We start from the raw sequence: 14,521 nt of genomic DNA, 5'->3' as shown, positions 1-14,521 counted from the left end.
GCACTATTCATTGTCTTTTCCTCTCTAATGTGAAAAGAAAAAGAAAAAAGATGAACCGTGCATGAAATTCAGTCCTTAGGAGTGGAAAAAACAGGCCTTTAATCATGATGTAAGAATGTTAGGTGTAACTTTGGCCTGTTCGCGTTGCTTGAGATCTCCAAAAATATTTGCACTTAAAATGAGAGGTAAATATATATTTAGGCGTTGAAGAAAGACAAAGCAAAGGTGCTGAGTGCAAACAACACGAACAGACCTGTGCAGCTGAATACAACTTGAGGCCGATTTCTGATTGGTGGAAAATTTCTAATAGCGGCTTTATGTTGGTCACAAATTTTAGTCGTTACTTTGAACGACTAAACATTCACGGGGATTATGTTACACCTGGAATTCCTACATCATAGTCTCAATTCCAAACCTAATTTCGCCGAGTCATAACACGCGACGAGGAGTAACGAGTGACGCGAGCAAATTTTTGTCGACGAAAACTCGAAGTGCATCGGAGAGTTAATGGAGGAAAAAAATAATCCACGGTTCCACAAACCGATCCGCGCGATTTCCCCGGGGCACAAAAGGAGGGAGCGCGTTTCACACGAGCGAACCCCGAAAGCGGGCCTGCAAATCTTTTTCCTTGCTAACAATATAATTCCTCTTTATTCGCATTTTCGCTTTGTATACTTTAATTAGTGAATATAATATATATATTTATATATATGTATAGGTAATAATTGCAAATACAACTATGTAATGAATATACGAGCCTTTGTCAGGGGGAGCAATGCAGTCGTCGTCAATAAAAGTCACGGGGTACATTGTATATATATCTATACATGCAAATATCGAGAGTCGCCCGGTCGTCATCGTAATCATCATCATCGTCATCATTTCTCTCGCTCTGTTTCTTTCTCTCTCACACTCTCGCACTCTCATATGTATACGCGCGTGATACGCACGCGCATACATGTATACGTATGTAAGTCCATTCTTTTTTTTTCTCTCGTCGCTCCATCCGCTTATCCTCTCGCGTGTGATCGGTACTGAAAAACGTAAGACTACCTCCTCGCGGTCCTTAAGTCACAATTGTCAGTCATCCGGAACGCAGCTTAAGTTTCCTTCCGCGCGTTTCTATCATTATTTTTTAAGCACTTACAAAATATCCCTTCGCTCCTCAACTCGGCACGCGGCGATCGATCTCTCTCTTTGTTCCGCCATTCGGCAACGATCGATCGCGCGGAAGAGACTCGGCTCGCTTCCGTTGATCTTCCGCGTCGAGATCGCAAGTTCGCGCATCCACCGGAATTGACCTCTTCTCGGATCATTTTTTCCCCGATGACAGGTTTCCTTATTTTTTAACTTCTTGCGACTGAAGGTTATTCTAAAATATTTTGGCGATTAAGCCAGGAAGATTTTTTTTTTTTTATCGGAGGACAAATGCGTTCATCTCGGCCGAGTATGGGCTTTAGACTTAACGAGATCGTTCACCAGCGCGCTGTGGACTACTTATTTTGATATGGATTCACAACGGGAGGAGGGGAAATGCGAGCATCCGCTACGATCGATCATCATATCGTTGAGATTTACGATCGTATTTGCCCACTCGTCTCTTCGTTCTTCTTCGTTCTCTCCTTCGCAATTCTTTAATCTCTAAGGCGTCTTTTCAGTCAACACGCAAGTCTATGGGCCTCATTTCTTGGGCCTTCGATTTCTTCATATTTAACGTCGCGTCAACCCTTTATCCACGAGGTGCTCTATCTGGATCCATCGAAACTATTCGCCTATACGAATCTCCCCACACATAATCGAACAAAAATGTTTTACACGAGGGCAGTTTGATTAGCCAGTGACTTTTCTTAACTTCTTTTTTTACCAAAATCTGACTTATTTTTTTAACATAATCTCCTTTTAAAAAATCGCCGACTCATCAAACTGCTCATGTACGTATAAATATATATATATATATATATATATAAGACATCATAAAGTTGTCGGTTTTTAATTCCTTTTAATTTCTTTCAATGGATCGTATAACCGCAGGCATCCAAAGAACCGTAGACAAAGGGTTAACGTCTTTTCTTCAAGAGAAAAACTTAACCGCGCGTCGTCGCGCGCATCATCTTGGTGCACGGGCGAATTATATTATTACGAAGTTTCCTAGCAAACACATCACAGTCAAAAAGCATATCGCTACATGACGAACGGAATCTCATTCCGTTACGCGGTGACTCTGTCGAGCGCGGCGCAAAGAAAAAACAAGGAGGGAAACTACCGCCGTGAAAGCGGCGGGGTTCTGCGAATACGGTAAATATTCAGAAGCGACGAAGAGTGAGTTTCGTTGTTCGTAACGCTCCTTTACAGCTGCACCACAAGTCGTTGCGAGTTAGCTTTCTCGAAACCGCTAACTCGCTGAATTTACAGCAGATCGCAAACAAGATAGAGTGCTTTCCATTTCGTGACACAAATCGACGCAGGTATCGTTCTGTCTTTGTTAGTTGTGAAATACAAAGAAAGATAGAACGACGAAAGATGCGTCGACTTGTAACACCAAAGAAAAGCGTTCATAGAGGTGTAGCGCGATTGTGCGACATTATTGGAATCTTCGTCTGAAATAAGAAGAGGAGGAGAAAGAAACGACGATTCCGCACCGAGGAATAGACCGAATCGCCTGTACCGAAGCGATATTGCGATGAAAGACTTGTAGTTATAGCTGCACGTTTTCTCGGCGATTTTCTCGAACGAGGAAGGTCAGGTGAAAGATCTTCCCTTATCGTCGAAATGCAGAAAGCGAGTTTCCGGTCTCTTTAACTCGATTCTCTTCTACGTGGGAGATGTTTCATTCGACGATATCCTGCGCGAGGATACGGTTTGGATCAACTGCGGATCGAGAAAATAGCGTACGTGATATGCCTCCCGTAAAAGAAGAATGGATATTTGTAAAATGATATGTCACGACTCCGCGGTCGAGTCTCCCAACGACTGAATCGCATCCGCGGATAAATGATTTCGAGATATGCGTTGTTACGAATGATGTTGCCAAAACGATTAATTTCTTCATTTGCTTCTTCGATAAAATCCTGTGACATTTTTCGATCACACGTTAGATCTGTTCTTTTTAGCTGAGCTTTTTGTACGGTTCATCTCTTTCCTCCTTTTCTTTCCATACAAAGAAAGATGAATACTATACGTAAGTAATAATTACTTGTTTCAAGTATTTCAGAAGTTCATATATTCAAATCTATAATAACTTCATTACGAGCATTAAGTTTATTTTGAAAATATATTTTATAAATTCTAATAAGTTTAATACTCCAAAATTAAGAGTATTAAAATACTAAAATAAATTAGATTTGCTTATTATATAAAGTCGCTTCTTCAATCAATTTTATAATATTCACTGTTAAAAATTTTATAAAATTTAATATACTTTTAAGATACACAATTTGAACCTAATTTCACATTACATTAAATTTAATGTATTTGTAACTGAAAAGTATATTTGTGTACATGTACATGAAATTTAATGTATTTTTCATGAAAATTTATGAAATTCAATGTACACGTTCATTACATTTAAGTAACTACTATAACTTAATTTTCAATTAAATCATTCATTACTTTTAATTTCGTTCATAACGAGTTTTATTTGCATGTAAAAAAAGCATTTCTAACAGTGTTCTTTAAAAGAAAATAAATTCTTTATAAACACATAATAATAAGTTTTTTTAAAATTTGTTGTAATAAATATATTTTAAGATTATAAAGAAAATGTTCCTAAAGACAACCGTTTCTTAAAAAGAAGAAAGAAAATTGAGTAATCACTTTTCTTAGCAATAGAATATTTTCTGTGCGCACGTTGGAGAAAAAAAGGAGATGAACCATGCAAAAAGTTCAGCTAAAAAATTGGTTTTTTATGATTGTCGCTCCTCACAAAAATTGTAAGTTCACAAAGTATTATTTCGAGACCGATACTTTTGACGAGGACGAGTTTTTCTGGGAGTGCAATTAACTTTCTGTTGTGCGACTCATGAAGAAACGCGAGGGAAATGACCCGAAACGCCTGCGAAGGAATGCGACAGAGGAAAGACCATGAAGAAATTTTGACAGCGATTCGCCGAGGAATTCAATTAAATGGAACTCAATCATCCTAGAAAGATATCTTCCCCGAGTTCACGTTGCCTCCGGGAAAGTTCTATAAACGTGAAGATTGCTTGCTCGAGGATTTTGCGAGATTGAATGGTTGATTCTCGACTGAGAAAAAAACAGACGGGCGAAATGTAGGAGAAACGAAGAGACAAAAACCGAGTTGTCTAAAACCGTACATAACTTTTAATCTCTACAGATCCCTTGATTTCGGCACTTATTACACTTATCTTCGACTCGAGTCTCGGATAATTTCGGCAATCTCATTACCGCATTGTTGAGAAGAAAACCGTGAGTTCTCGAAGCCGAAATTTGCATAGAAATATTTTCTATCAACTTTGCACATACCACTAAGAGATAATGCACGTAAAATTATGCTACTAATGTGTGTGTATATGTGTGTGTGTGTGTGTGTTTTGTGTGTATGTATATACATTTAGTATTCACATTTCACTAATATTGGCACTTGGAGTTTCCGATAAATCGAGAAAGAGTGAGAAAGAAGAAGCGTGAGATGAGAAGAGAGAGAAAGACAGAGACGAAGTTCGAGCGTCGTTTGGACCTTTTGAGCATGGATATACGCATCCGCGAAGCATCGCTCATCCGAACACAGACGGAACACGGCTCGATGACATCTAGGATGATTCTGGAGGCAGTATCGAGCGTGTAACGACGACACGCGTTTAGAAATAAGGGCAAAGATCTTTCGCTCGATGCGTCGCGCACCGACCTCCTATCTGTTGAACAAACATCGTGGACGTTATACTTTACGAAGTGGAGTTTCAATCTAAATTTCAACCAAAGAGGAATAATGCTGTCTACCGAGATTGGCTACTCGAGGAAAGTTTCTCCTCCAACAGAATCAAATGATTCCCCCTTGCTCCTCCAGTTAACGGGAAGGAGACTATTTCCTAGCTAAGTTTTGATTCTCTTCCGCGGAGCAAGCATATACTCTTTCGTTTGTGCGAGACACTTCTGTATGAAATGTGTGTTCATACACTTCGTAAACTACGAACGTGTCACACGATTTTGCTCGCTCTATAGAAACGATCGAGAGAGAATAATGCCTTTTCATTCATTTAGGATTGGTATTCATAGCCCATTCTTATTTTAAGATCGTTTTAAATAGTAGCGTCTTAAGATGCTAATAAGCAGTTATCATAAATTTCTCATCTTAAAATTCAATAATTTTTCCCTGATTTTCAGTCAAAATTTCATTGAATGATTTTTCCTTATGCTTCAATAACATTTTAAAATTTTTTATATTTTTGTTTTGATTTGGAAACCGTCAAACGTTTTATTATGAATAATTTAACATAGCAATGTAAATTGCTATTAATGTTGTTGACACTTCTTCCATTTAATTGTTAAGTTGACAGTATTCCAAAATTGTAAATGTATGCACATTCTTTAAATCTAAGAATTTTCATTTTTCAAAAAATTTTGCAAAATTCCCCGACTTTTCTCTGATTTTCTTGACCGTTTTTAACTTCCATGACAAAGGTTTTTTAAATTACCATGACATTTCTCTAATGTCCAATTTTGTGGCAATCCTGATGAGGTTCTATAATTGGCTTGTAATATTTTAAATATAAATGTTAAATATAAGAATCGACTATGAATACTGGCCTTAGGGAACAGCGATCACTCCTAGTAACGTCTTTTCTCGCGAAACGATAATAGAACAATAATTAAGGTGCGAATGTTAAACGTTAAACGTGACATTAAGAGCACTTACTTTCACAAGAATGCATTTACTTGGGCAACATTGTGTCGTTTCGAGTTTAAGGGCGGCGACGATCGCGAAAGAAACCGGCCTGTTACGTTTAAGTTAAGCCGCGTGTGTTACATATATCGATTGATATTACCGCGATTGATATTACCGTACTTCTTACTATTTGAACATCATTTCGGTTCAGTTTCTTTGGCACTATTTTACATTCTTTCTCGGCCGGGTTGTTAAGACGATCGATTGGTCGGTCGACGGAGGACGAGAGTGTTTAATCGAACGTGCTTGTTGAAGCTCACGTAATAACTCATAGCTAACGAAGAACACCGCCTACTGATTTACAACGTAATCGTAGCGAACATTATTTACAAGTGGTACAATTTACAAAGGGCACTGACTGGTATAACGTGGTAACTACAGACCTGAAGAAAAAAAACGCTCGATCACGAGTCTTTACCGAGGCATTTTATGCACCAGTCGAACTTCTGTATGGTACAGCGTTATTAGAGAGAAGCATTAAAGTCTGAGCTGATAAATATGTTAGTTGTATTCGTCAAGAATAGAGAGCATAAATCAAAAAATGCAAATATCAATGTTTTATCTTTTTTTTATTATATTTTCTTAATGCAAAGGACTTGAGCAAAAGAATAAAAATATTTATAATCACGAATATAATGATCTAACCGACTCCTTCGTTTTTAAATAAGGCCAATAAGAATTCCAATTACATTCAAATTTACGCTCAATTATCTGCAATATACGTACATGTAAATAACTGGAAATGTTTTATCAAAGCAGTTTACTTGATCAACGCTGCGCCATACGTTCAATTAGGGCAAAGTTTCCTCTCTTCTTCAAATATATTTTCCAATATTTTGCGTAAAGACTCTAACCGAAATATCATTTCTCATACATTACGCGTTCTTAAAAAGAGTTCGCATGGTGCAATGCGCATTGTAACATTACATGAGATTATTTATATCTACAATGACTTTCGCAATGCATCGTATTGCACAACTATAAGAGAAATTCTACAATATCGCTGTTTTGTAATAAAAAGTTCATTCAATAACAATGAATTTTTTAACATTTTCATTATATGTATATATATATATATATATTAATCCATTATAAATAACTAGATGTTATAAAACAAAGAGAAATCGATAAACAACCCGGAATCGTTTAATATTCAAGCAGTTGTCCCGTGAACTCAACTAACAACATTAGATAATAATGTAATTATTGCATGTTTCACTGAACAGTATACTATATGTATCAAAAAGAGAGAGAGAGAGAGAAAAAGAGAGAAAGAAACGTAACTTGTTAAACGACATTCTAAACTGTTCTATTGCTGATCGTAAGTTGTTTAAATTTAATAACGTCACATCCAATAATTCTATGAGTGTGTGCTCAGGAACATAATATGAGGAAAAAAGATCGCGAACGCGAATAACGATAAAATTTCTGCGAGAAAAAAACATAATATGATTAATTTGTTAATCATTAAAATATTCGGCAGATCGTTTTTATATATAAAACTTTTCGTAAGAGCATTTTATACACCTGACAAACGTGTCCCTCTTTTCTCTATATCCATGGCTCGACGGATGGCTTCGGGCAAATTATTCACAGTCGGAAACAATGTGTTAATGAGCAATAAAAAGACTAGGATTGTGCGGAGAAAGTCGCGAGTTTATCATTTAAAACGTAACGTTAAGTCGTTCAATCGCTAAAAACTGTCAGGCATTTCAGCTAATTTTCATAGAGCATGCAAATAAAAAAATTGTAAAATGACAAATTTCAAAAGAATACTAATGCTTGTTACAAAAATTTTGGAATTTTTGTTTGTTGCGATACACATCTACATGTAAAATATAACAAATTCATTAGATAACGTATCGGATATGTAATCTATTTGCACAGTATTTGTGTGAATGAACAATTTAATGATATCTCAAATATAACAGATTAGGCAAAAAAAGTATTAAAAAATTTGGCACCGTGAATTTCCGTGCAAATTCAATCGAAAAGATCGCTCGGAAATCCTATTCCAATGTACTCGATGTATATAGATATCTTCTTTTTCGTTTAAATAATATAACAACAATAGAGCAATAATTACGAATAATATTAATAGTTACAATATAATCGTTAATGATTAAACAAAAGTATTTTTTTTACATTAATTATGATACTGTACACAACATATGATATTGTCGTTTAGTAATTATTAATGATGATTGATGATTATTATAAAAACTATATGTCTCATATTAATCATTTTCTAAAAATTTTTCTTATTTACGGAAAAACACTACGCCGAACGCTTCTTTCTTTATCAATAATTTTTTCCTCATCAATAATTAAAATTTAAAACCATGGAAAAACTTGCATAACGTATTGTATATATATACCACAACTTTTTATCATCAAAACCATTATAAAATCAAGGTGATTTGGCATTTAAAAAATTCACTAGTTTACGCAACTTAAAAAATAATTAAAATTATGTATGATATAATTTTATTTGCTCGAGTTGTTAATTTACGCGGCCATTAAATTTCTTTTGCTTTCCTTTTCTTTTTCCTTAAGGCTGTTTATCGTCTCGTTTTTTTTTCTTGTCAACCGACCATACCTATCAGATATAATCAATACATTATCATAGAACATATCAGCGAAGGCACAAAAGAACGAAGAAGTAACAAAGAATCTTAAATTCACGAAGTACTATGGTCTCTCTCTCACATATAGGAAGGTAACCCGTTTTTCTTTTTTTTTTTTCAAGCCCTTTCTCAAGTTGCGATGAGCAACGCACGAATCGCGAGCGAGAGATTCGTGCCAGCTCATGGATAAAGAGTATACATGTATATGTTATAAGTGTTTTGCGAGCCAGTTTTCTTTCCTCCTTCCGGCGGACAAAAAGAAACCCGGACGTGGCACGCGGTAAGCCTTATTATCTCTTGGACCCTCTTCTCACAATCATATCATTTTTTTTTCTTTTTTTTATTTACGTACTCTTAAAAGTGGACGACACACTTGGACGTGCGCACGGTAAGTAACTTATTACAGAGTTTAACTACTTCTTTCCCGTTGCGCCTCTTCTCTCTTCGATTTTCTACAATGTCTTCCTCAGTCGTTACAGGACCAGCTTTAAATCTCCGTACGTCCCCGCCACAATTTTATGTTCGCTGATCATCAGAATGCCCTTATTTCCATTTTTCTATTCCGAATGGATATCTTTCTTGTTTATCTATCTCTTGAATGTACTCGATTGTCAACAGCTTTCATGCAAGTATTAGTATTGATCGAAGTTGACGCGCGAGCCTTACCGTGATGACGAGAGTCGGCGAGATCGTCGCCGTCGTGGAAATTGTCGCGATCGACGACTCTTGCAACGGAGACGTGGGGAAGATTTGCAGGAAGAGTATTTCGCGTACGATGTATATTCATCATTACAACATGTTTTATGACAAATATTGTACACGAGATCTTGCATCGAGCCATTTCGAGTCACTTGACTTTCCGGCGATAGAACACAGGAACCATATGGACCGTGAAAGATCAGCCTTAGAACATGCCGGGAAAATGCAGATCCTACGGCAACGTTGACAGTATCGAGGAAGAGGGGAGGAATAAGAGGCGGTCTTTTCAGTTTATGTCAGTAATGCCGATGATCGATACCCCCGATGTTGTTGCTGCCGATGTTCATGGAGTTACTAATTATACCGTTATCAATGGTATTTGGAATCGACATTCTGCCGGCGGCGTTCTCACTGTCGTACTCTAAGATCAGTCGTTTTATATGGCTCAGCTTATTGTGCAGATAGTCAAACCGTTCCTTCATCTGCCGGTATACTGGATTCTGTTTAGTCTCTTTGTACTCGCGATATATCTGTTCTTTAGTTTCCTGAAATCAGAAAAAATTCCACCATATGATCTTGTCTGTTCGATAAACGCAATCGAATCATTTATGATAGAAGTCTACGATATGTACCTCACTCTCGATCATGTTGCCCGATTTCTTTTGATCTTGCAATAGTGTATACAAATGTGTGAAGCGATTTGCGGTTACGAGTACTTGAGAGTGCAACCTACGATATTCATCATAGTTCAGGTTGAACTCTTCTTTGTAACGCCTTTTCTGTTCCGGGTTGCTTATTGTTGTATATTCCCTGGACAAATCATTTTACATAAATATTGTATCGATCAACAAATTATATTAAATTAACTCATAACAATCTATGAAAAGAACATCGTTTTTCATTGTTATTTGAAACTACTTCCGCAAATTAGTAATAATCGATAACGTAGCTAATATACTTACGTGCGGTAGTCGAGATATTGCCCGGTGCTTCCCAGCCTTTCGAATCCATCAGTCGGCAGCGAGATCGTAGCGATACCAATGGCATTATCGGCATAAGTAGGAGCGCTAGAGGTTTCACCGTAGATACCTGCATAACTGGCAGTACTACTCCTATTCCTGGATTCTCTCTCTCTGTTTCTCTCTTCTCTCGCGCCTCGACTCCTATCGCTCCTGTCTCTCCTGTCGGTGTGGTCGATCACGTTGCTCGCAATTTCATTGGCTATAATGATACCGCCGTCGTGTCTATCCCCATTCGGATGATGGTTGCCCCTTTCACTATCATCAGGCGACAACGGTGTCAAGCACAATGATCGATTGGAGTCTGGTGGAATTGTGGTGATAGCGGAGACTTCACTATAGACGTTTCCAGTACTCCGTAGTACATCACTGTTTGCTGTCCTTTCGGCCCGGTAATCGACGCGGTTGCTGCTGCTGCGTTCACGCTGCAATTGCTGCCTCGATTCCCAACCATCGAAACCGCTACCGCCGTTGTTACTGTTACTACCATCACCACTATTGCTGTTACCACAACCACTATTAACACCGGTGGTACGATCGACGATACGGTCGCCACCAGCGGTTGCACTAACACCACTATTATTATTATTACTATAACTGCTGCTGCCTGATAGCCTTTCGCCAGCGGGGATGAAGGAGATAGGCTCAGGTCTCTTATAATGCGATATCCGCGGCTTCTTCGTTGGTAGCCCGTCGTTACCCTGATAGTATCCTGGTCTTTTGTTGCTAACCAAATTGGGCGGGGGTGCCGAGATCGCCGGCGGTGAGCCCGCATGAATGGAATTGGGTGATTGACCACTGCCTAAGAGTGTAAACATATACAAAAGATGTGTTATTTAAAAATAAAGTTTCATATTTATATATGCAAATAACGTGTTGATAGCGACTAGTACACGTACCGCTGGAACCGCCGTCGCTCGAGCCGGGTGGAGTAAGATTTTGAGGTTTCCGCCTCCTCAACATTGTCTTTTCCTGCTCGGTGTAGAAAGGCCAATCCTCCTGCACATCGTTCCAGATGTGCCTGTACAGATGATACGTGTTGTCACGCATGTAAGCTACTTGCTTTAGAAGCGTCTGCATGACGGGTCGCTCTCGTTCTCTCAAACCCTCTGGAATTTGTCGACACATATATCAATATTGTCTATTCCGAGTAATTGAAAACATTCCAATCTTATTTTACCTTTTTTGATGCGTTCGTAAATCTTTCCCTATGCACAGAAAAAAATTCAAAGCACATTAAAATCTTTTTCTAAGAGATATAACTTTTAATAAATTTCCCTATTGATTTGTACATTCAGCATCAAATTTGACTAGCTTTCGTCTCATTAATGTACAGAAGATTATAGCTCAATTAATTTGCGGAAGATTATAGTTGTTTCTTTCTCTGTCTTTGTTTATTTTTTATCGGAGCATGACTTATTCTCATGCTCTTATACCAAGACACTTACTTAAGTGGCCTGCGCATAATGTCAGAAACTGGTTTTTTCTCCTGATTGTGAGCCGCCGATAGATGGTTACTACTATTACTATTACTACTACTATTAGCGATCGGCTTGTTGGTTGAGACTTTGGGCTGACTATTGCCGGAAGTTGGAATGCTCATCGTAGATTCCCGATGCCTTGCATACGATGATGACGGAGGAGGTATTGTTCTTCCGGTTCCTTTCACTTTCACCTTGCGTCCGATATCTGGACCATTCGCCTTGATCACCCTCGTGCTGAAAGAGCAACATAATTTCCATTGAAATAAATGAAAATGCAGGGTTGGAAAAGTTGCCTTACAAGTTACTTATAATTTACTTTTTATTATAGAAATTAAGTACAATTAGTTCGGGTATTTTATTTTTTATGTTATATTTTATCATTCGTTTCAATTTTGTATTACTTTTTGTATTTAATTTCTATAACAAACATATAAGGTAATCTAAAAAGTAACTTAGAAATAACTTATAAAGTAACTTTCCAACCTTGTAAAAATGTATGATATCCTAATGTGTTATTTAGTTAAGTAATGTTAAAAAATTGAAAAAAAAAACCGATTAAAATAAAAAAAAAGGTAAAAAGCATTTATGTTCTTACTTTGACTTATCAAAAAATATTAATATAAAAAAAATTACATATTTCTAATATATTTATTTAGAGGAAATATGTATAACAGCATAATTTATTTCGTCATGTCATTCGGCAAGGATGATATATTTCGTAGCAACAGACTCTTTCATTTCCCGTGTATTTATATACGAAACAGTCTTCGCGCGACACGTCACACTTTTATTCATACAATTAATACAATTTGCAACATCACTGACATAGGGGTCCGATCGATTGTTTGATTATGCAATTTTCTTTGACGTAAACGGCGCGTAAGTGCACGCCACGACAAAGCACTGCAACGGTGAAGAGAGGCGGAAAAGGGTTCAGGCGTGACGAAATCGCACTTGTGAGGCGCTCTTAGCCTTGGCCGTGACGACTAAATAAATTAGCTGTGGGCGGTTTAGAAATGGAATAATAGGAGTCCCAGAATCGGCTAAGTCGAACGGACGAAGCAACAGAAGTTAGACAAAATCACGAATACTGTCTTGTATTTCGATGTATTTATTAAGCGTAGGATAAAAGGTGACTGCTCCGAAATTGAATGAATAAGTCTCGTAGTACCGCGACAAACAACATTGTTGTGATTGTATGTCGCTAAATATAGCATCACCTGAAGCAGAGGAAACATTCCGCAAAATAGGAAACTTCTTATATAGTCGATGATGCAGAGTCAGACGAGAGAGAGACAGTGTGAAGCTTTACTCGAATCTTAAAAATCCATTTGTCTGTAAAAATTTAGATAAACATCTGTGTTTTCTGATAATAAATTTTGATAATATTAATAAACAATATTTTTTAAGCGCGCAACATATCGATAAAGATATTTATCGTTATATACAAGCATCATTTATTCTGTCAATGGATGCGAACGCTCGTCTCTGTGATGTATCTTCTACACGTGTCTCTGAATATTTAAAAAATCCCTGAATATTTATAGATAACGTAAACCCCACCCATGTGCGACAACGTGCTATTATTCAAGGTACGTCCGTCAACTAAAAGTACATCCTCGGGCGATATTCTACAAATTCTCACGATATCGCAGGGACGTATGCGCGCACGAGGCTACCTCGTAAATTCCTTCGTGAATCGCGCGAACATCCGTTAGGAGACCGTATCTACGGGCGAAAGTTTGTAAGAGTAAGACCACGAAGCAAGGATTATTTACGATTCCGCGGCGTTTCGCGGAGGAAAGTCCTGAAAATAGAAAGAAAAGAAAGCGGTCGTGTTTTTCCAAAAAGAAAAGAGATCCTTCGCTCGGAGGATCGAACGGTCGCCGACGGCTATATGTTCCACTCCTCCAGGGAGTATCCTTACCATTTGTTCTTGTTATTCTCCTCGACGACCGCCATTCTGTGCCTGGTGGTCTCGTAAACGTCATCGTTTGCCTGTATCCGCATCTTGTACGGTATAGCGCCGAGGCTCTCGAGGCTTCTACAAGAAAGAAGAGCAAGAAGATAATGAGAAGATAAAAAGAGAAAATAAGAAGAAAATGACAAGAATCAGAATAAGAGGCAATTCTTCAAGCAATTCAACCCGCATGTTTTAATATTAAATTAATGAACACGGAAAGATGGATTTATCTAAAGTATCTTTTAGCTAAATACAGACTGAAAATAAAATTATAAAACTTAAGCGTGATAAGCAATGCTGGAATAAATTTTGATATTCTATAGCAACTAGTTTGTGAGTTTCCAATAAATTATTTTGATGGTCCAACAAAATTATTTTCAAATCTGTATCTAATTAAATTTTTATTACGTTAGCAAAATTGTTCTTTCGGTGTATATAAGATTTAAAAATATAAGTTGTATAAACAGAATTAAGACGCGACTCTTTTGCTGAAGTTATTTTGCCAAAGTATTATTAGTATTATTGCTATTATCGTTATTGTATTTATTGATGATACGTTATATATAATTTATATGTATGCCTTTATATGTATATAATACATTATGTCATATTTATACGCGAACTACACGTATACAACATATCGGTTTATTGTTGTTCGGAAAATAAAGTAAAGCAATCAGAAATGAATCGATGAGCAAATCGAAGCTCAATTTATCATCGGCATGTTACGTTTTTAATATCAATTCGTCAAATCACCGGATCGTACCATCGGACGCGGTAAGTACTAGTAGCCAGTATTACTGAATCGGTTCTGCTGACGCAAGCAT

At 37.3% G+C, this 14,521-nt stretch overlaps 1 protein-coding gene across 1 annotated transcript in view; it reads right to left on the bottom strand.

The window, feature by feature from the left end:
* Nucleotides 1-8,400: 8,400 nt before the first annotated feature.
* Nucleotides 8,401-14,521, bottom strand: part of Su(Tpl) (Suppressor of Triplolethal) — a 96,686-nt gene continuing 90,565 nt past the window's right edge. The window contains 8 exon segments of the mRNA XM_018450652.1: nt 8,401-9,773; nt 9,861-10,038; nt 10,191-11,049; nt 11,147-11,356; nt 11,428-11,447; nt 11,450-11,455; nt 11,696-11,965; nt 13,659-13,775. Coding sequence (XP_018306154.1) covers nt 9,525-9,773; nt 9,861-10,038; nt 10,191-11,049; nt 11,147-11,356; nt 11,428-11,447; nt 11,450-11,455; nt 11,696-11,965; nt 13,659-13,775 — 1,909 coding nt within the window. The 3' untranslated portion in view covers nt 8,401-9,524.

Source organism: Mycetomoellerius zeteki, unplaced genomic scaffold (genome assembly GCF_001594055.1).
Source record: "Mycetomoellerius zeteki isolate Tzet28-1 unplaced genomic scaffold, Tzet1.0 scaffold106, whole genome shotgun sequence".
Taxonomy (NCBI): domain Eukaryota; kingdom Metazoa; phylum Arthropoda; class Insecta; order Hymenoptera; family Formicidae; genus Mycetomoellerius; species Mycetomoellerius zeteki.
Note: the sequence above shows the minus strand (reverse complement) of the source record. Positions and strands in the feature narration are given on the sequence as shown.